At 35.9% G+C, this 24,125-nt stretch overlaps 1 protein-coding gene across 2 annotated transcripts in view; it reads left to right on the forward strand.

Moving 5' to 3' along the window:
• Positions 1-24,125, forward strand: part of ACMSD (aminocarboxymuconate semialdehyde decarboxylase) — a gene marked incomplete at its 3' end in the record, with an annotated part of 41,189 nt that overhangs the window by 16,563 nt on the left and 501 nt on the right. The window contains exons 1-8 of one of the 2 annotated variants that reach the window (XM_080399678.1): positions 9-82; positions 3,530-3,574; positions 8,390-8,486; positions 11,969-12,018; positions 13,314-13,550; positions 15,826-15,919; positions 17,507-17,602; positions 18,072-18,244. In XM_080399678.1, coding sequence (XP_080255804.1) covers positions 26-82; positions 3,530-3,574; positions 8,390-8,486; positions 11,969-12,018; positions 13,314-13,550; positions 15,826-15,919; positions 17,507-17,602; positions 18,072-18,244 — 849 coding nt within the window. In that variant the 5' untranslated portion in view covers positions 9-25. Of the gene's footprint in view, positions 1-8; positions 83-3,529; positions 3,575-8,389; positions 8,487-11,968; positions 12,019-13,313; positions 13,551-15,825; positions 15,920-17,506; positions 17,603-18,071; positions 18,245-24,125 lie in introns of those variants that run through there. The other variant, XM_080399677.1, reaches the window with a different exon arrangement.

Raw genomic sequence — 24,125 nt, forward strand, 5'->3', positions numbered from 1 at the left:
GTATTTCTCCTTTGATACTTCAAATATGAAAATTGATATTCATAGCCACATTCTACCTAAGGAATGGCCTGACCTAAAAAAGGTAATAAGAGTTTAGATATTCAGTGCCTTATGTTATCAGCAGCTGTTTCTAGCAGTGTAATTTTTGAGAGCAATGAATGAAGGGTTCTGTTGTAAATATCTCTAGGGTTTTGTCTAATTTGATTCTTTTTTCAGATATAAGATATTTGTACTGCATTACTTTGCAAAGCAAGAATGCCAGTAAGAAAGGGTTAGAAAATTGGGCTCTGTTCCCTGCTCTTTATTCAGTCTGAAGCAATTCTTACATTTTTGCTTGGTTTTTTGAGACCTAAAATTGTCAGATGGTTAGGTATAAACTCCACTTTCCTGATAAAACCAGACCTGTCAGGTTCCCAAATGATATTCACTTTTGTTCTAAGTAAGAGAAATAAGCAAATATTAAATAAGATTAATTTACCTGAGACAAAAGTCATTCACTTCTTATACCCACAGGCATGAAATTAATTAACTTCAAAGGGAGTGGGGTCACTTTAAGTACAGTTAATGATGATGATTGTTTTACTTTTTTACTTTGTTACTTTTTTCAGTTACTGGAAAGAAGTAGCATATTGTATTAAAAATACAAAATCTCAGCTGTCAGAACACTGAAGCTATAAGTCAACTTGTCTTAACTTTGAATCTTTGCATGGTAATGTTATTATTCAGTGACATAAATTAATTCTTGTCAGTAATAATTTTCATGATCCTGTGAAAAGTATTTGAGAACGGAAAGTGTCGTTTAGGTTGTCATGTAATAAATCTAATCCTTTTTCTTAGATTATCAAAATCCATGTAGTCATCTCATTCTTAATTAGGTTTTAGAGTTATTGCCTAAATAATTAAAATCCCAATTCAATATAGAGACATCTGATCACTTTTTGATTCATAAAGGATCACATCTCCAATGCTACAAAGTGTACTGAAAAAAATCACATTAAACTATATTTATATATAGTTTATACACACATACATAAAGAAATATTTGCAATTAAAAATTGCATTCAGATTTCCAGAATAGTTAATTTTTATAATTCTTTATTGTTTCCATTCATCATAAAAAAAGGAGAATAGAAAAGAGAAGACCTGAATTGTTCCTTCTTTCTTTATTACGAGTCTGTGTTGGTTGTAGTTTGAATGAACATTCTCTGACGGTAGTATGGAACCATTTGATTTCATTGTGCCTGTCTTTGACAACAAAAGGTTACTATTATTTCAGCCACGCTCTTAGGCATCTGGCACGCTAACTGAAACTCTGTGTCACACTGTACATTTCTTTTAATTATTTTCAGGTTAATGATGGCAAACTCTCAAATACAAATATATATTAGCTGTATGTTTCTGTGATTATTTTTTTTAAACATGACAGTCCAGTATCAGTTCAATATTAGCTAGAGAGCAGCTGGAAAATGTAAACAGCATATTAGGAAAAGTCATGAGAAAACCTGGCATTAAGAACATACATAGGATGATTTCTTCATTATTAGTGAAAAATAACATCATTATGCATAAAACCTCCTGGAAAGGAATTTCTGTTTCCTGATTTACCTAGGAAGGTCTTTTGAAACATGTATTTGAACTTCCTATTTATAATAATTAGAGCTTCTCAATGAAAAGCTCATATACACTGGATTATGTAGGTGAGGAGAGAGATACTTTTTAGAACAATTATATCTGTTTTAAACAGACAGGGGTTTAAATATCCAGACTACAAAGACAGGTTACTCTTGCTTGTTTTAGATTTTGTTGTCCTTGTTTGTGCGATATCCCTATAAAAACATCTACAAAATTCCATCGTTCTGATTTTACATGATTTAAAAAGATTTTTTTTTCTATATAGACTTACGAATGCAATAAATTCACTAGATAAAATCTCTCCAAGAATCCCTTAATATACAGACATACTTCAAGACTGAATTTGCTATTGTTAGACCCTGTAGGCAAGGGTTACGTTTATTTAAACACTGATAAAGAGGCAAATACCAAATTTTTAGAAGTTGATTTCCACCTGGTAGTTTTTGTTTCTTCTGTTCTAAAGATTGATTGATTCAGTGGTTTATTAATGGGCCTACAATAGAAAACAACCCTCAGAATTCCCCAGAGTCCTTTGAAAATTCAGGCCATTAACATAGTTCTCTACGTCTCATGCATGGAAAACCAATGAGGCAATCCTAACATATACATAGCACTAAATTTTTCTTTCTTTTTTCCAGTCTTATAAATACTGAACCTTGAATCTAGAAAATTCTATTCTCAAGATACTTATTTAAGAGCTTAGGGACCCATAATAAGTATAAAACTTCATAGAAATAAATGTGAAATAAGTATTGTCAATACATCCAACTGGTAGCTGAGAGGAAGAAAAAATAAGTTCAAAAATAGACTAGTAAGTTTCTCTATTGCCTAAATGCTCCTTGAGCACCTTTAAGGTACTCGTTTTCTGTGCAGCTTACAATTGCAGTTAGCATGGAGCTAGTGAAAACCTAAAAGTTCTCATTAGGTGTCATGCACAAAATGTTCCCTAAATTTAAAAGTTCATATATATTTATAAAAGCCTGTAGATTTATAAATGTAAATAAAATACACATAGCTACATAGCTAAACATGGGTAAATAAAACATACATAGCATCAGTCATTAGCATCTCTGGCTGAAGACAGGAGGCTTGGTTCTGCACAACCTACATTAGGAGAGCTCACAGTGGCATTAATTAATGATTTGTTATCACAGGAAATTCAGGGCTGTATTCAGATTTTTTACACTTCAGTGAAAGAAATGCCTGCTTTTACTCAGTTTCATTTTAAATGTGTCTTTACAGGAAGATGGGAATTCTGAGCATTGTTTTCAGTCTATTATCATATTTCAAGATTTCATTTATTTCTAATTTGATGATTTATGAAAGTAAAAGGAAATAAGCATCTTCCGTAGTTTGGGGGTTTTGGATAAACAATTTTTAATCTCTGGAAGAATCAGTGAGCATCTGAGCTTCTCCTTTTTAGCTTCTCTTGGCTGTTTAAATATTAATAGGCAAGAGGCTGACCTTCAGTCCTGCTGCTGAATCATGGAAGCTGAAAAGTGGAATCAATACACCTTTGTGCTAATGATTAACTGATCACAGATTGGAAAATTGTCAGCTCAGTTTTCATATTGCCAAATACTTGATTTATTTTTTTCTGTGTTAAAATCATTCCAGTTAGAAACTCAATATATTAAGCAACTTCAATGACTTCAAAATCAGTTACTTAAAGATGTTGTTGAACTGGGAACTAAAAGTTCGGATCTACAAACACCATTAGTCCAGTCCAGTTAAACTTCACCACTTCTGAGGTCACTGATGCTGCTCATAGGCTCTGAGCTGAGCATACGTGTGTTTCTCCTGAATGAGGTACTGCAAGATTTAAGAATTGAGATTTTTATTATTACGGCAGAGTGCTAACTATCACTGGCTTTTTCTTCTTTCTGTTTTTTCACAGAGATACGGATATGGTGGATGGGTACAGCTGGATCATCCCTGCAAGGTTTGGGCTGTTTGATGCTCTAAGCTGATCTTGTGTTGCCATCAGGAATACAAACTCACAGTAAATCTATTAAAAAGCAAAGTGGCAATAAGATTGGCTATGTGTTTAATACAGATTTCTCTAGAAGTCTTCATATCTTCTATGAGAAAAGTAGGAGTGTGAGGTTTATTGGCAAGTGAAAGGCAGGCTGGGTCTGATCTTGCTTGACCTTTTTATTACCATCCACTACTAACTTTGCAAAGGCACTTCTGAGCTACGTTAGTACAATTGGAACATGTCTTCAGGCGCTGTGAGTCTATGCTAACATTCAGAATCCATCTTCCTGGTACTGAAGTTAGCACAATACATGTAATTTACTCTGATGGGGACAGAACTGGTTTCTTAGAGGCTTGATTCTGATCTCACTCAGAGCAGAGCATATTGGCAGTAAATTCAGTGACATTCACAGTTACAATGTAAAACTTCTGAACGCGAAGTCAAAACGTTGCAGTTTATCTTTTGATTAAACCATTAAAAAAATTACCAGTATTAGTGCTTTTTTTACAGGAGGGCAAAAGGACCTAAGAGAGGTAAGGTTGATATGGCAAAATAATTCCCTTTGTACATCACTATTTACAAGTTAACTGTACCAGCTAGTTTTAAAGACGTTACCTCTATTACCATATAATAACTTTGGCAGTCAGATATCCCCATCTATCTGAAACACCATCACAAGAAGCCAGCTTCCTCCCGTGACCTGTCAGCTCCCCACTCCTAGGGATCTTGGAGAGCCTGTCACTGCAAATGGCATTGGCCTCTGGAAACAGGGAGATTAGAAAGATGGCATTAAAAAAAGGTCTCAGGAGACCTCAGTTCACTTTCCACCTCACTTCATATGTACCCGTCCTAGCTTGAAAAGCTTAATCTACATGTAATTGCCTACCGCAGGAATGTTGTGAGTTGTACAGAAACAGAAGGGGTAGAAACAATGCAAGATACTAGGCAGATAATTAAGGAAAAAGATATGAAGACAACAGAGGCTGCATAGTCAAGAGCGGTATGGACAGTATGGATATAGTAAGCTTCAAGACAAAAGATGCAAATTTAAAAGCACGCGTAGCTCAACAAAGAGTGTCAGCACATAACCCACCTAAAGTATTTGAAAAGTTCAAATAACTGGCTAAACCCAGCTGTGTTATGTAATGGCAGGCTGTATTAAGTGTTTTACAAGCGTTATCCTGTCTCCATCTTCTGACATTCAGACATAATCTCAGTGTAGGAAATTCATAGTAGAAAACTAGAGGGATAAGTGAGAGAGAGATTTAGTACTTTGCATTTTCAGGGTGACAGTACTTCTCCCTATTTGGCTAACCTTGTAAAGAAAATAGTACCCAGTCTTCTTCGTTGTTTCTTTTTTGTGACTTGGGTAATTTAATCATTCTCTGTAGAGATTCAGCTTTTATTGTCTTTAGAGAAGCAAGACTTGCATCTTAAAGGTAACCAAAGTATTTAAATATATAATGCCTGTTAATTTCAGTCGAACTAGACATTGCCTCATCCCTTTCTCATTTTGCAAAATCATACTTCTTTGTATTTGTATATATGCTTATATTAATGGCAGAAAGCTGATAAAATGGATACAACAGTGTGTCTGTTTATTGCAACATAATGATATACACACAGTAGTCATTCGATAATATGTAAGGCTATGCTGTCAAATGCCTAAGAACCATTTATGAGAAAGGACCACAGAGTATGAATGTTGGGACCAAGATATTACACTGAAATTTCAGATCTGAGTCTAAGCAGACACACGAGGGAAGAACAAGCCACTTGCTGAACCAAAGTGTAGATGGCACAGGTACAGGAAGGAGAGAATTGTTAAGAGATATTTTTAGCAGCTCAGATGCTTGTTACAGGTCTGATGCTAAAATTCCTTGCTAAAAATAGTTTGGAAAGGAACTTTGTGGCAAGTCAATAATAGCCTTATATACTCGGTAGAGAATTCTGTCTAGCCTACTTCTGTCTGAAAATGTAGCATTAAAAAAGTGCATGGCAAAATAAAATCCTGTTCAGATATGTGGAGCTGAGGAAGTTAACTCTTAAGATTAAAAAAAAGCAAAAGCTTCTCGTATCATTCTGTGAAGAAGCATCAGGGTCAAACTGGAAGAAAATAATTACACGCATTTTTAAAGAAGTGCAATTTGGGATGTGACTCAGTACTTTAGTGATGGGATAATTTTAGATGTAGCTTGCTGAACCATATCAGCCTGATGGACCTAATTCTTTAATATCTCTCTCTTAATTTCCATATAAATTAATTAAAGCCTTAAATATCAGGTGATGTTTACCATAGGGATGGAATAGAATAGAATGGTAGCATTCTTCAGTGATGCCCTTAGAAAACTGTGTGAATTATGCAAATAAAAGTCCCATGTCTCTCATATTTTTAGCACTGCATCACTTGCTTTGGAGCCTGAAAAATTTTTACCTGATCCATGTTTCATTCTTAGTACTACAAAAAAAAACCTCTGAGAATTATTTCCTAGTTGAGGTGTCTGGGTAATTTCTCATTTTAAAAATATCAGGTACGGATTAGTGGCAGTGCCTAGAGACTACAGCAGTATGACTCACTTCCCAGTCACAGTGTTGCTGGACCAGATCTTTCTACGCTTACATACAAAAGCATGAATCTATTCAGATGATCATTCTTTGCTTCTCTGCATAATCAAGTTTGTTGTTGCCAGCATATAATTCTGTGAGCTCAGCCTATGACCACAAAGAATCACTTAATGCGAATGAAAACAGCAAACTGTTCAACTAATTCTTCAATGAGAACAGCACATGGCTTATTAGAAACCTTTCCTGTATTGCAAACCCTGTGGCAGGTTTATCTCAGCATTTAAGTATGAGCGCTGTCAAAGCTGCTAGTAAAATTACAGTCTGTCTAATACTCTTTTCAGTACTAGCAGAAGAAAGTATGTCTGAGCAGGTCAGCTGCTATGCCTTAGCCATGTCTGAGGAAAGAAGTTGCCAGTGTTCACAGGAATACTCCCAGTGGTAATCCAGTAAAGTCTGCACAATTTGTGTGTGATGCAGTGTTCACGTGTACTGTCTTTAACCACACCCCAAATATTTTTCTGTTTATTAGGCAAGCTGCAGTAATGCACTGATCTTTTTTTAATGTATTGGAGTGTATGGCTAAAGTAAACCTTTCTGTCAGGTTGGAAAATCAATTTTACATGAAACTGATGTATTTTACCAGAGGATCAGGACTATATAGTTGTTATCGCTGACTGTAATATTTTGAGTAATTTTCACAACCTGTGATATAGCTAACAAGTAACTTGACAGTTTGCCAAGGCAACACAGTTAGATTTGTTGAAGAGACCTTTAAAATATTCATTAGGGCAGTATATTTGTGAATGATGTATGAAGTTAATAACAAATTCAAGGTTAAGTCTGATTTCTCAGAAGGAGGGACAGAAACCTAGCTCTGCGAGAAGTACTGAAATTTTATTAGTTACTTCTGCTTTAGCATACTAGTAGCAAATACTCTGATTTAGCAGGGTTTTTATTTAGAAGAACTGACAGGATCCTAAATAAACCAATTTTATGAGGCAAAGTGGCCTCTGGAGAGAGAGAATTCCCTTCCCAGAAGGGTCGGAAGACTGCCCTGCGCTTAGCTTCTGTTTGCTGTGAAGGTGAAGGAATAGCTGCTGTGTTTTCACATGTGGTTTTCAATTTTCAACTGCAGTTGCAGTGGGTTCTCTGTCCAGTACAGCTGCTGCATGACCACGCTTACCCATCCCAAACACACAGGGTCATGTGGATCTTCTGACTTCCATCCATTTCCATTTATCTCTGTGGTAGGTTCAAGCAACCAAAATGTACTCAGGCCTTGCAGGTATTGGGGAATTTTGTCTCATCAATTTGTGCAAGTGTAAGCCAACAGGAAGACTTTACAAGTCTGTCTTTACAAGTCCATAGAAGCATGTGGATACCTACAACCGTAACAGACAATTTACTTTGCTTAACGTGATGACACTGTGCCTGTTTAGCCTCTTTGGACAATTGACAAATTGACCAAAAATTAAGTTTAAAAAGGATTTTTTAAATGTCCTTTTTAAGTAAGGACATCTTTAACTATGTTCGTAGTTAAAGAAACAGTATTAAATTTCATGAGCTTTGTTTTAAACTTTGTAAGTTTGGAAATTGGTGGCTATGGGGAAGGTATTACACTAATTCAGGTAACAGTTTTATAGTGTGTTTAGGGTTTTTTTTAGTGTGTTTTTTTTCCCCCAAATACAAATACTTCAATAATTCTTTTTTTCCCAAGGAGAAAATCACAAGACAACATAATAGGTCTTTTGTCTCAGTATCAGTGGTGATATGAAACAACTGGACTGAAATTAACACAGTTGCACAACCATTTCTGTAGTTACTAGGATCACCATGATGCTATTGACTTTAAAAGAACACACACATGGCCAAGGGGGAAATTTAGCACAGATTTAATTACAACCTTTTTTTGAGGTCAAAATTTGCTATGGGGATAAAATTGGATTAAGGTACCTGGTATCTTTTCCAAACAAATGTAGAGTCTTATGCATTGCAAAAGAAAGGGGATTTTTTTATTATAAAGAATTAAATCTGAACTATAAATGACTGTTTTATTAATGACTATTTTAAAATAGTCTTTGGTTAAAAATACCTACTGAATAAAAAGAACCAAATTCTGTCAGTTTCTGTAGGGAGCACAATATACTCAAGTGACTATAAATTAGCATGTACTACTTAGTCACATTTATAATCTATGAAAATGTCTTTTCACAGGGACAGGCAAAGATGATGAAGGATGGAAAGGTTTTTAGAGTTATTCAAGAGAACTGCTGGGATCCAGAAGTACGGATTAAAGAGATGGACCTATCAGGTACCTCCATAAAGGAATTTAAATCATTGTGTCTCATTTAGAGTAACAGCACCTTCTCTGATAGTGCATCTGAAAGTGCTTAATAACAATGTCAAAATTAAAAGGTTAAGCATACTGATTCATTAGTTTACATCTGTTGAAAGTCAGCGAAAACTGATGTGCTTTATACTCAGACTCAAATGGGACATATTCCCATAACTTTCCTCATTTTCAGTAGCAAATTATTCCCCACATGGGCTCATAAATTTTGGTGAGACTTTTAAGACAGTAAGGAACAAGTTGACATAAATAAGGAAAAGGCAACATACATTCCAGGTATAGAAGTGATATGCGTAAAAGAAAAAGCCCTTTTGTTTTTGTTCTGAATGTTAAGTTTACTCACAGGATGTTTTTTAATGTTTGTTTCCTTTTCTAATATTTTTTTCTCTTTAAATGTTGCAGCTTCATTCTGTGTTTTTGCTAGAGGGCTCTGAGCCTAGAGAACTGGTAGAATTACTTTCTCACAAAAGACAGTTTTCCCAATTTAGAAAGAAACTTAAGCAGAAGCCAAATTTGCAATTTTATTTCCTATCAAGTTAGTTACATGCCACTAAATAAGGTCTGTAAGATGGGAGACTGTGGATGACAGAAGGAACTGTAATCTGATCCAATTATTTTTTTTAAGTTCTTACTAAAACTAATTCCAAATTACTTTTGTTAGAGAAATATTTATTTTTTCTTAGACTGAGGCCTGAATAATTCCTATATTAGTTTCTCAGTAGACATAACTTGAGTATTTTCTCCAACTTTTCATAAGGAATAAACATCTGAATTACGTCAAAGAGCAGATATGTTATAAGCAGCATCTTCATGATAATTGTTTCCTTCTCTCGTGGGATAGCATGTTAGGAGATACTTTGGGTCATTCTCTTTATGGAGGTTTACTGCAACACATAACATCAGCCAATTTGGGAACTCAAGGGCTGACAGGCAATTTATGTAAGCACAATTTAAATAAGTTTTAACTATCTTGTTTTCACCCTGGAGAAGCAGTATTTCAAACTCAAACCATTAGACATTTAATGGGAATGCTGGAATGTCTTTGCAACCTCTCTGAAATATGCTGCCGTGACTAGACTGTAATCACTCACTGAGTTAGCTGAGGGATTTTGGGGATTACCATGTCACTCAGCCACAGTGTTGATCATAAATAGCCTTTGGGCATCTTTCCCTTTCAGGTATTTCCCTCAACACTAATGGCAAGTCTCTACAAAACAATACTGCCTCATCTGTTTGCTGTAGACAACTGTAGAATTTCCTGTAGAAAACACAGGAGTGATTTTTTTTTCAACGTTTTGCAACAGTTCTCCAGAAAAGAAAATGTATCATAAAGCAGACACCACAATATTTCTCCACAAACTAAACAGTGCTTACTTGGTTAAAAAAAAAAAAAAAAAAAAAAAAAAAAGGCTAAAACTGTGTGTTAGAGCACCATCTGGTGACTTGTGCCATAAAGATGTCCCCTTTTATTACAGCACTGCAGAGATACAGGCATGAGCCAATTAAGTGTAAAAAAAAAAAAAAGTCATAGTGTTTTTCATTCTTACATTCACCTAACGATAAAGACTATGGGCTACATTTAGTTTTTTTCTGTTTATAAAGCTGTAGCCACTTAGTTGAAAGACCATTGCCTGTAACACAGGCTGAGGTAGGTAATACCTAAAATTTTAACCTCCAAACATGGCATAACTTTGGAACAAAGGTGCAAGGAGTTTCCCAGCTGAACAAAACTAGTATCAGTCACTGTAAGGCATTATTAACACAGAGAGATATCTTACAGCTTGATTGCTAAAATGCTTTGTTTGTGTAATGCCCAAGAAATCTTGCGAGTAATAAGAAATTTACCAAATTACAATAACAATAAGAAATGTACCATTGTACCAAAGAGAATAAAGTAGTTCTCATAATCATATGTCCTAGGTCTATTTGGTATACAAACCTGTGTCTTGATCAGCTCAATAAAACAAGCTATCAAGGTAATTCAATAAAACAAGCTGTAAAGGTAGTTAACATCATGATACTGTGACACAAATCATTACAATTCTGTTGGAGAAAATCTTTCAGTTAATCCTAATTGACTTTTCTTATTTTCTCTTTTATAAAACCCTCTGAAGACAGAATAAAGTAGTGGGGTTTCTGTGCTGATTCTTCTTCTAAAGCTAGCATCTGGAATGTTCAGCTTGGAAATCTACCTTTAAGGCTTATGATAAATTTGCTCAGAAGTGTAAAAATGGGTTGAAACCAGATACAATGCTTATTGTGGAAAATATGGTAAGAGTTCTTAAACATACTGGTCAAGTGTCCAGTAGCATATTGGTGGATAATACAACATAGGCTGTACTTTGGTATATATATAATTTTGTAGACCTAATCATTAACCCCAATCCATTGCTGCTGTATATATTAATCAGATCTTGTAAGAGGTGCCTGAGTCGGCTTCCCATCTTGTTTCCTGTGTAAAATACTGAGAAGGAGGATAAATTATTTTGTTAAACATTAGAGTGCTTTGGCAAGGTCATTGTCTTAGAAGAAATTCTCCTAGGGTTTTTTCTGCCATCTTTTGCATTAGTAGTTTCATTACTAACAACCAAGTTCAATTTTTTAAAGCATGACAAAATATGTGCATAAATATTACAATCAGACCTAAAATAAAAAAAAAAAGTATAGTTTTACGTATAACTATTTAGTGAAGTCCTAATTATTGTTTCTTGTTAATTCTGTTGTTAATCTGCTAGGTTTGTTGTGTTCATTCCTGTTACCAATCACATACAAAGTTACGGTATAGATTTCTGTTTGAATGGAAACCAAGCAACACAGACTTAATTCTCTCCATTGCTAACATCAAAATTATTTGTAAAAAAAGATTTTCTTACAGTTACAACCTCAGCAGTCCAGACACAGCATGAATGAAACCTAACACAATATAGCTTTGGGGAACACTTCAGAAAACATTGTTTGACAGCCAGTGTTAACATGACATTGTTTATCTTTGAGGTGATCTACATATTATTTATTAAACATATATGATATACTTGACCCCCAAATAAACTTAAGGTACTGTATTCTGTCAGTTTAGCACCACATTCATTTATGTGAGTAACATTAAATTGCTATTTTAATTTGTTGTAGATGTGCATACCACATCCTTCAAAAATGAAAATACTTAGTTTCACAAATAATCTAGTATGAGTATGAAAGTGTTACTTTTCTTTCAACTTAGCAAAAGTATTCCAGTCCTAATAAACAAATACACTACAAGAGTTATTGCCATGTTCCTTAATTAGAAAAAAAAAATATTCCATCCATGTCACTGTTAGTCTTTCTTACCATTAAAGCTTTTACCTTCTACCTTTCAAACCAAAGTGCTTGCTTATGTTTAACATTTTATAAAAAAAATAATAATAATAAAAAGGAAACATTAATAATTGCTTTTTCTTACTCAGGAGTCACAGTCCAAGTCCTTTCCACAGTCCCTGTAATGTTCAGCTACTGGGTAGGTTCCTACTAGCATATTCTGTAATTCATATGTTACAAAATTATTTAAAAATTAATGCATCCTCCTATAAATTAGATGATTGAAGTAGTAATTAGAGCACTAAAGTAAATGGGGAATTGTTCTGCTGTGAAAAACAAAAGATAAAAAAATAGTCAAGCTGTCAGGAGAGCCCACAGGGTGTCCTGGAAAAGCTCCATACTGGGGTACACTCAGTAAGAAAGAATGAGACAATATTTATTCTGGGGACCTTGTGGGGATAGCTGGAAACATGGAGAGAGAATTTACACAGCATGCATCCATGGTAGACATATATGTACAGATTCTATGGAAGCTAGACATGAATCAATATTTTCTCATGAAAAAAAGAGTTAAAAGATACATTTGTGGTCTTGTCCCACTTTCTTTTAAATGTGGCATGGGACTTACTGCTTTGAATCTTACAATTCAGTAGCAATTTTGAATTAACATGTTCCCTGCATGGTGATCTTGAATGCATCAAAGAAATAAAAACAGTCTGAGAAGACAAATCACAGTAAAATGCTGTTCTAAATACATTCTCAATATCACTATTTAGTTATGTGTACAAATTGAGTTGTTACATGTAAACAGATATGCTACATTAAAAATAATTGTGTTAAGCCCACATATAAGCAGTAACACTGATGTTCAGAATTTCTTGTTGGGTGACATATCTTTAAAATTTTATTCTGGTATTTATGAGAATATTTTCCATTAAATATGTATTGGGGGGGAAATGGGAAACTGGTTGTATGGATATTGCAGCTCTTTTCTTAAAATTATGACTGTTACCTCCTTCTAAACGTTAGAGAGGTTTGTTCCAGTTTTCTCTGTAGAATTCTCAGGCTCCAGCATCTCACACTTATGTTTATCTCTTCAAGTCCAATAATAGGAGAGTAAATATTCATTGGTATGTTTAAAAATTATACACTGGGGTTTTTGCATTGGGTTACGCAAAACCAGAGTACTGGTTTACACAGAGGGCCAGGTACTTAAGAGCCTTAGCAGCCTGGGCTTTATTACACTCTCCTGAGCGGCAAAGGCAACAGCAGTTGGAAAAATATTCAAGACAAGAAGCAGAACTGCACCCAGAGGTTTTAAAGTGAGGCAGAATTTAGCCCTACTGGTTTTCACCTATTCAGAACTCTAAAGTAAATTTGAGGTTCAAACTCTGTCTCTGAATTGTTTGCAGTGACATTTATCCAATATCTTCCAAAGGAGATAACATTTGAGAACTATATTTCAATGTACTATTCTGCTTAATATCTTACCAGGCCAAACCTCAGGATACTTTAGATCTAGCCCAGATATTAAATAACGATTTAGCTGCTACAGTAAGAAAGTACCCCAAGAGGTTTGTCGGCTTGGGTACGTTACCTTTGCAAGCTCCAGACCTGGCTGTGAAGGAAATGCATCGCTGTGTGAATGAACTTGGATTTCCTGGAGTACAAATAGGATCCCATGTCAATGAATGGGACCTGAATGCACCAGAACTGTACAAAATTTATGCTGTGAGTAAATTTTTTCTTTCCTTATTTGGGGAAATTCTGTCTAAAAATATCTTGGGACATATTTTGGAGTATTCTGCCTGAAAATATCTTGGGACACATTCAGTCATCAACTAAATTGTATAGGTACATTGAAACAATTAAGCCTTCTAACCTGCTTAGTGATCAGAGAGATTCAGCTTTAATTATATATGATAATTCATTGTAGGATATAGTGATAATAATACAGGATAAAACACTCTGAAACATACTTTGTAATAATGAATAACAAAATCTTTTTATTATATGAGTTCTCACTGTAGAGTTGCCTTCTTTGTTTGTGAGGATAAGTGCAGCATCAAATAAAGCATTTCTGCACTGTTTGCTTTTGGGTTCAAGTTACTGTATCCAGTCCTGTTGAGATAATTGATAAAACTCTCTGAGATTTTCAGAGACACCTATAGAGCCAAAGTACCATACAGAATTACACAAAATGGATCGCAAGTTCCAAATTGAATGTATTGTTTATTAAATGGATTTATAAATTGCATTTCTTAAACAGCCTGAGGTCCAGATGAGGGTGGTCATTTGTCTCAGTTATGGGGCTTAATCAACGTACAGTCTGTATCTGTTTCACAGGTTATTATAGCTGTCAGCTTGAAATTGATCCATAGAGGTTATTTTTCAGAAGGCTGAATTTATTCAAGAATTCTGGTAGTGCAGCATCTGGACTGTTTGTTTTTATGGTCATATACAGTCAGTTATCAGCTTCCACTCTTGGAGGTGCATATGTTCACAGAACCACAGCATGGCTGGGATGAGGTTGGAAGGTACCTCTGGAGGTCATCTTGTCCAAATCCCTCCTCAAGCAGGGCCACATAGAGCCAGATACCCAGGACCATGCCCACATGGCTTTTGAATATCCCCAAGGATGGAGACCCCACAACCTCCTCTGGGCAGCCTGTGCGCGTGCTCCATCACCCTCACAGTAGAAAAGTGTTTCCTGATGTTCAGAGGGAACTTCTGTGTTTCAGTTTGTGCCCATTGCCTCTGGCCCTGTCACAGGGTGCCACAGAAAGGAGCCTGGCTCCATATTCTTTACACCCTCCCTTCAGGTATATATATAAATTGATGAGATCCCCGCTGAACCTTCTATTCTTGGGGCTAAACAGTCCCAGCTCTCTCAGCATTTGCTTATAGGAGAGATGCTCCAATCCCTTTTGGACTCCCTCCAGTAGCTCCATTTCTCTTTTGTACTGGGATCTCTCTCTTATACTATACATTCTTCAGCTTATGTTTAACACATGTAGGTAATAACTTCTGTCACTTTTAGAAACATCCCTGTGTAATAAAGATTGTGAAATGAAGTCATATTTGATAATTAACTTTATCAATCTACTGAGCCAGTTACTGAATTGCTATTTTTGGTTTACAAATGTAGATGGCAATAGCTCCCTATAACCCAAAAGCTGCAGCTTTATTTATGCATGTATGGGTAAATAAAACCAAATTTTTCAAATGTGTGATAATCTCCTTAGCAACAAGAGGAGGTCCAGAAATATGACAAAATGAAGCAGTTAAATCCTGGTTAAGCATATGAATTACTCTAATAACTGTATGTTTAAATTTAAGCACATAGTTAAATTATTCAGTCAGAATCAGAACCCTGTATTCCTTTCCAAAGATGTCAGTCATTCTGGAAAACTTAATATACTTGAGTCGAGATGGATTATTGATCAGAATACAGCTAGATTTCGAGCTCTTGGGGTGGATTAGGAAGAGTTTTAACTATTTTTTTAGGCCAGGCAGAGGGCCAAAGGGGACAAATGCAGTGCAACTGCAATGAAAATTCCTGAAAGCAGCTGGAACAATTCTGCAATACCATCCTAAAATGGTTCTATAAAACGTTATGAGAATTCATCCTTATATGCGTAATGAAACCAAAATAATACTAGTTTGAACCAAGTTTTATACAGGATAGCTGACAAACACAGCTAAAAAAGTGGGTTTGTACCACATTAATCTGAGGAACACAGGCTTACTAAAAAGGTATCATCATCAGTGTTTCCAATCCTGTAGTCTCAAAAAGAACTTCGAAACTGAGTGAGGCCTTCAGGATATGGCCCAGAGGAGTAGAAATAACCAACTATTGCTTATAGTTCTTACTTCTGGGCCTATTTTCATTACTAGTACTAATGCTTAGTACAATTTTGCAGGTAATCTTGGAAGCATTGGCTAAGAACCAAGATACGTTTTGGTATGATTAGTCAAGATTCCGATTTTTTTCTTTTTGCTGCAGGCTGCTGAACAATTGAATTGCTGTCTCTTTGTGCATCCCTGGGACATGCAGATAGATGGAAGGATGTCCAAATATTGGTTTCCCTGGCTAATAGGTAAGTGCCTATTCACTTTGCTTAATCTGCATTTATGAACTGTCTGTGGATTATGCCCAGAAGATTATTGCAAAGGTACTAGTAAAGAGAAAAAACTACATGACTTTTCTGTAATTATTTTTTTTAAATCAAATACTATGATTAAATCTGTTGTGTAACTTGAGCAGTCATTTTTTAAAGCTTGTTCAGTTTGTCTAACTTTTAAATACCTAGAAATAAAAATTATTCAGACTGGCAACAGAATTTAGTATTCTTTTTTGTCCGAAATACAAAGAGGAAATGACTAGGGAAAAGTGAATTGTCTCTGAAATCAGCTCCTGCAAAATAACATGAGTAAATGAAGGAGTAGGCAAAACCAAACATTACTTCCTAGAATTTCTTATATTATTTCTTAGGAATAATATAGAGAGGAAGTAAATCTAAGTTGGCATCAACTGTAGCTGAAACAACATGTACTTTGAAAGCTCCCCACAAATGCAGGGAACTATCTAGTTTCTCTTTTTTCCCCATCTGCTAGGTAAATCAGGACAACATTAAATAACGCAAGGTAGGTTGTACTGTTACCTGTATATGTTTAGACCTGATTCCACCTTCACTTATTCTGTTTTGCATTGTTTTGTTTTGCACTGCCTCCAATAGAGGTGTTTTGAAAAACATACACTATATACATATAATATATGTTCTGCAATATACACCAGAAAAATCTTAGTGCCCCAATCACCAGTGCATTATCTTAAAACAATATCAGTTAGTCTTTATCAGAGCAGACTCAACAAGATTTAAAAAGAGACTAAAATTATTGCATTTACTTAACAAAGTGTAATTAAAAGATTTTCCTACTAAGCCTAATAAGGCCTTGCATCTGAGTGTATGGTAAAACATTAATGAAAGACAACATTTTGAGCTGGATAGGTGTTGTTTTTCCCATAGATGAGGGAAACTCAGTTCCTGACTTCAAGCTGGATGTCTGAGGTTAGCCATCTAAATGGTGTGATATTATAAATGTGTCAGGTGTGCTGAGAAACTGAGGCCTGATGTAGGAACCTAAAATGCTGTTTGTTCCTAACACTGGGCATCCAAGTTATCCAGTGGCAAAGAGCAAGAGAGGTTATTTCCAGACTGTAGAAACTGGCACCATGTCATAACTCAGCCCCAAATCTATGTTGGAGTAATCACCAGCATACCTGTTGCACTTTCCACACAAAAGAAACCCAGAAGGACAGGTGAGAAGAGGACGTGGCATATTCCAGACTTGCCTTTGAGCTGGGATAACTGGGGAATCAAGCCTGTACTGCACATTTCAGGACATACCCAACCTGCCTGCCCGCCGTCCTAGTGGTGTAGGACAAAAACTGGGCTTAGAATTCAGAAGGTCTTAGCTTCCAGTCCTGTGTGCTCATTTCAGTTAATGTTCAGCTCCTTGTTCCTTTAATAGAAATAATGTGTAACCTTTGGCAGCTGCTCTGTAACTATTACTTTTTTGGTAGGCACAGGGCTAATTAAAGAAAATGAAGATAACATTTCAAACTCAAATAGTAAGATAGAAAAAATAAAACTATCATACAATAAAACTTTTTTTGTTCATAGGCATGCCAGCAGAAACAACCATAGCCATTTGCTCCATGATTATGGGAGGAATTCTCGAAAGATTTCCTAAGCTGAAAGTTTGCTTTGCACACGGAGGTAAATAAGACACTATGTGACCTGTTCTTTATTTGAGCATGCTACAATTGTATTTTCTGCTATGCCAGCTAATAGGGTTAGCACTTTAAGCCTGCCATCAGCTGAGTACTACTACCCCAAAGAAGATAAGCTGCCACGTCGGCTGCTTGTATGAACACTCTCCAGCCTGTTTCAGCCAGTGTTTGAACTGTTATAATAGCCTCTAAGGGAAACGAAGAGGAAGGGAAGACAGGAAATAGTTTGGGGAAAGGGACAGGGAAGCAGCAGGAGGAGTCTGGGCATCACAGCAGTGAAGAAGTGGGGACAACAAAGAAAGAAGCTAATGAAAGGGAAGGAATGAAAAATTGCTAGTTCAGAGCACTTTCTTTCTAAATAGCTTACCATAAAACTTAAACATCTCTGTGGATAATGTGACTTTTTTAGCCCCTGCATATTTTCAGCTTGTGTTACTAAAAATTTCTCCTTGCAGGTGGAGCTTTTCCATACACAGTGGGGAGAATCTCCCATGGATTCAACGTGCGCCCTGATTTGTGTGCTATGGATAATAAGGTGGATCCAAGAAAATACCTTGGTTCATTTTACACAGACTCTCTTGTCCATGATCGTGATGCCCTAAGGCTGCTAACAAGTGTAATAGGAGAGGTGAGTTCTAATGCTTCCAGAAGCAGGTGAGTCATTCTTTATTTAATTCTCTATGAAACAGCAAAAGGAGAAGAGAAGAAAAGAGGAAGAAGACAGCTCATTCACCCAGTAAAATCAGAAGCTGAGCTATTATAAACTGACATGTTTCTCCCATGTTGATAATGCTTTTACTATATAAAGTTATTGAAATGGTGGTTTTAATCCAGGAAATCATGCTCTGTGAACCTTAGTTCAGTGAGGCTAGTTCCATGTATAAGTTTGGTCCGGATGGGACTGCAAACAAAGACTGCTTCATTTGGAGCCTTGTTTTCAAATTGTTTAATTTTCAAATTCAAGTGTATACTTGTAAATGTTCAGGAAGGGGTTGAAGATGACATCACTCATGCCAAGCTCCAATGGATCACTACAAATCAACACGAGAGACGTATTTGTGTCTTGATCTCTGGACCTCATGGGGTTTCTGCAGCTAGCAGGCAGATACCTGCCAGGTGTCAAAAACAGAAATGCAGGCTCTGACACTGACTTTCTTGTCTTAACAACTGTATTCCTGTTTCCTGTATGTTAATTTCTAGGCTCACATACTACTTTCTCACATATGGGGCTGTTGCTGTCATCAGGGCCTCTTTTATGACCAAGGTTCACAAAGACAGCTAAGCCAAATATTTTCTTTCTCTCTACAGAAAAGTTACTGTTAATTGCCCATTTTCACCTCTAGCAGAGTGAACAGGTTACTGCAACAAATCTGTATTAGAACTGGCCAAGAAATGACTTGCCTAGGCCAGCCAAAAATAATAATGCAGAGCTCTTGCTTTCTTTATCATGGTACTCTGAGCCTTTGAAACCCATGGGTTCTCAGTTTGTGCTGCACAGGAAATCTGTGTCTTTGAAACTGGACTTCTACCTGCAGCTCCCCTACAGTAGTTGTGCCTTATACAAAAAGTTTGCGTTTGAAGATCCGTGAAACATTCAACAAGGTGATAGCACAACAACAGCTTGAAACAATACTATAGAAAGTTTTTGTAAAGTGTATATGTATGTACACATACGGTGACACTACAGCTCTAAGGAGAAGAGAGAGAATACCTCTTAAGTAAATCCACCATGAACAAAAAAATAGATTTATGAAAGGAGCCCTATAAAATGTGCAAGGGAATGACCCTGCAGCCTAGTTCTGTTAGAAACAAGTAAGATAAAACCCAGGTCAGTTTACTTGTCGAAAGATCTGCTAATAAGCTGTTAGTATTGGAAAGTTCTTATAACATCAGTGGGTATTAACTTGGGTGGCATTTGCTAAGTTCTTTTCATATGTATAGACCTGTTATAGCATATTTTTGGCAGTGCTAGTTCTCATGAGCACTGCTGGAGAGATCTCTGTGTCAGGGATGAAGTTTTAGGCACCGGGTGTGTTACTAACAAAATACTATGGCTCCAGCCCAATATGGATTTCTTTTAATTTCTGTTACCAACCTCTAAATAGTAAATATATCATGGTCAACAGCCCATGACTTCTTACCTTGAATTACCTTTTGAATCTAACTGTAGCTTACAGTAATCAAGTGGCTTTAAGTACTTTTGCAATAGGTTTAAAAAATTTTACCACGTGATGTGGACTTCCATTTTACAGGACACCCAAGGGCTTAAGGAGTAACAGTTCAGCTCTTGTCTTCAGTTATCTCCTTTACTGAGACGTCTCCCCAAGTCTAGACCATGTTCATCCTAAGTATATTCTCATTCTAAATGCAGTTATAGTACAGAGGGATGAGTCTAGCTCTTGAATTTTAAATTGCTATGCTTAGGTGGTCAGATTCCCTTCATTATTGCCAAGGAAACAAGATCACTCGCCTGTTTCTTTTTTTTCATTTTAAAATGTTGAGAGACATGTTTTGCCATTGTTAGAAAGACCTTGATAAATTAGAATCTGTGTGACTCAGCATAGCTGAGACTCACAAGTTCTTTTTCTGTTTTGATTTTGTTAGGCTGAACTGTAGATGTCAAGAGCAAAGCAGGAGAGCAAGTACAACAGGGTGCTTAATCCATTGCTGAAAAACTTAACTTTTTTGTTGTTGTTGTTTTAATTTGTATAGAATGCAAGTCTCAGAGCAGTTCTGCTTCAGAGTAACAAGTTAGCTTTGCATCTGAAGGCTGCTCTAAGCTATGACTGTTGTGGGACGGCCGCTGTCTCTGCACCACACTCAAACTGTAACTTCTCTGCATTTCTTCCTAGGAAGTGACACATAGACTCTGGCCCTTAATCACGATTAGTCTTTGCAACTGAAATTTAGTTGTTTGAGAGGGAGGTTATGGACTGTAATTGGATAATCTAAAAGTCACTCAGCAATAGCCTCTCTGGTGTCATTTGTTTTGCCAACAGACTTCTGAAATTCAGTTTCTTAATGCAATAAATCTGACCAGTGTACTACATGGGATGTTGGAGTCATCTTTAATTCTCCTCTGAGTATTCTGAGCTCAAGCAATGTAACATCAGGTGGAACCCCAGTGCTGAAAAGTCACGAGTCAGGTCCCAAAAACTTCAATGCTTTTAACATTCAGAAGAACTTGGGGAAAAAAGTACATTTTCTTTCTCTGTTTAATAGCCTAAGGCATTTTATCCTTGAAAAAAGCATTCGCATCACATTTTCAAACTTTATAACCATGAAGATTAGAAAGTCCCCTCTTTCCAATGAGAGTTGATGTTCTCACATAATACTATTCCACGAGTCAAAGGCTTAAAAAACATCAAATATCTCAGTGTTTTCAGTGCAGTCGTGTGTTAGCAGAGTAACACATACAAGATTAATAAATGCTGGGCTAAAAACAGTGTGATTGGATCTTGGGGACACTGTAACTTTGCAAGCTGAAGGTTTGAAATAGGACAGCTCTCTAGAGTATAGCTAAGAGCTGTGCAGGAAGGGCATCAGTGTATGTAAAGATGTGCTTAGTCATGGCTTCAGGTCTTTAGGGAACAGCCATTGCCTGGCATGAGAATGTAATTTGTTCGATTTGAGCTTATGAATATTAACATCCAGTGACAGCTGCGATGAGTCATGCACGTTTCACTTCATCCCTTCTTAGTTTTGGGTGCAGGTTAATTGGAGCCTATCCCAGTTAAAGGAAGCAGAAATACACATTTCTGAGAAAGGATTTTGGAAAACTGCAAAATTGCTGCAGTCCTTCACTCCCCCCATGATGAGATAACATGAAGTGAATACAAATAAACACAAAATCCCTAATGATGCTGGCTATAAAAAGTGAAGAACTGGGTTGACAGGGGATTATATGATTCATTGTATCTCTACAAAAACTTTCCCATGGAGATTCCCTCAAGAGCCATCACCCACAGGTAAAACATTCTCTGGCCAGAAGCTGCAACTGAACTGGCTACAATCTGGCCTTTTTCTGAGATGTATCCTGATAGTAGGAAAAAAGCTGAGATTCAAGGCTTATACAATTTGTACTAATATGAGGACAAACTCATGTCTGATGCTCTTTGAGATTAATTTTAAGATTCAGCTCTCCATTACTGTGAAAAAAGTTCTGTTGAGTAGAAGGGTCCACAGAGGTTAGTCATTAGCCGGTTGTTCCTTTCTAAAAGGAGAGATGCACTAATCAAGGTATCAAACTACAAGTCCTCTAGAGAAAACTGACTTTGTTGATATACTTTAGAATAATGTAATAATACATCTATTTTGCCGGGAGTATGCTGCAGAGACTTCACAGGAGTTCTCTGAGGCTGACTGCTAAAGACAGTTATTGCAACCCCCATTTTATGGATGGGTACAAAACTGAAGCTCGGAGAGTATAAATGAATAGCCCACTATCACTAGTAGCAGAGCAGTAATATTGCTTATAATTTTTTCTCATTAATTTACAGTTCTTAATTTTACTGCTAATGAATAGATCACATGAATAGCTGTGAAATGCTTCAGAGGAAAAGAAAAATAGGATTGAAATAATATATATATATTATTCCAATGAGGGCATGGGATTTCTTTCTGCTTTGGTATAAAGGAGGTGTAAACAAAAATGTACAAACCTTGCTGGGTTACTTAACCTTGACTAATAAACAGCTGGGCAGACACTGCGTTTCCTTCTCCTTTACTTAGAAAACCATTTTCTCATATAAACCTAGTATGCTTATTGGTTGTTTTGTGTTTTTTTTAATTGGCATACATTTGTTTTTCATTTCTGAAGAGAATGTCTTGGTATCAGATTGAATATAAGAGAATGGATTTACCTGCTTAAAAGTAGACACATCCAAATATATTTTGTTTAATCTACACTCAGATTGATTTAGTAGGCAGAGGGTATAAATCCTCCTTGTCTAATCTTAACAGTAAGACTTCTATAAGAAATTGTAACACAACAATACAGGACAGAACAATAGAAAAACAATCTCTTGTTTGGATTCCGTGTTTTGTACGGCCTTTCAGACGCTCTCGGGTGACATCTACTGGAGGTAAAAAAAAAAAATTAAAAAGCAGCAGATGACAAATAAGAACGAATCATTTCATAAAATAACTGAATTTTGTTTTCTTCATCCTATTTCAGTATTGGTAACTGAGTTCAAATATTATAACAACAGTCCAAAATTCATGAGCTTGACTTCAAATTCATGAGACATTTAAAAACATACATTTTTAATGGAAACTGTGGTTTTCAAATATTCGTGTCTCCAGGAGATGAAGCTTAAAGGAGAATAGACTTTTGATAAAATCAAGAGTTGGCAGTGTGCATTTTTGAAGGTAGATAAAATGGAGAAATATCATTTCAGTGTGAAAATGAACCTCTAACAATACAGACCTATTGAGGAGCTGCCTATTTCTTTTCATCTCTGATAACAGAAATGTTCCATACAGATTTTTATTGAATTTTCTTTTCACTGACTTGCTCTCAGAAACAAATCATATCATGTTACTTATATTCTCAGATACATGTTTCAAACACACAGCTACTATCCAATCCCAGATAAAGACAGCGACACTTTAAAAAAATCACACTTCAAAAAATACATTAAATATCCTAAGTGAGATTTTGGTTTTGTTATTTGAAGCTGAATACTAGTTAAATTAAATATTTTTTATTTAAGTGATTGTAGTAATTCTACATTGTACCGTGTTTTAAGTAGTACCACATTGCAATTATTGCAGCTTCTAAAGTTTCACACAAAAGATAATTTTGATTTCTTTGTATTTTTTATTACACGTTCTTCTCACATATATATATAATTGAAGTTTGTGTGTGTATGTGGGGTCAAGAATTTCAAATTCAGGAATGCAAATCCAAGCATCTTTTCTGAGTTTGGTGGAGAGATTCTTAAAGGAATGTGTCAAAAGCTCTCATACTCATTTTGGACTGCACACAAGAGTGCAGAGCACAGAGTGACCATGAAAAAGAACCAAAAAGTCAAAAAAAACATAAGGAAAAATTCTGTGTGACCTTTATTGGCTATTTAATTTATGGCAACACTTAACCAAGATTAATCACTGTATTTTAGGTAAGCTACTTGCAGAAGCAGTGTGAGTAGCACAGGGGAACAACAGATGCCTTTTTGTTGTATTTCAAGCCAGCACCACAGTACAGAAAATCAATCTGAGCAGGAAATTACCATTTGTGTTTTATTCACCTGAGCAATCTACACTCATTCCCATCGGCCTGGGATTTGCATTTTGAACTTTCTGTGTATCAGAATAAAGATACACCAAACTTTACTTAGACATCACAAAAGACATTAAAAAATACCCTGTACTATTTTTGAACTTAGATTCACCCAATAAACTCTTGAGTCATTGTTTTCAAGCATTGTTTTTTTCTAATAAAAATTGAAACCCAAAGATTATCTTCATATTCACTTTCATATTAATTAGTCCAATTTCATAATTAG

This window comes from Falco punctatus (assembly GCF_963210335.1).
Source record: "Falco punctatus genome assembly, chromosome: 8".
NCBI classification, from domain to species: Eukaryota; Metazoa; Chordata; class Aves; order Falconiformes; family Falconidae; genus Falco; species Falco punctatus.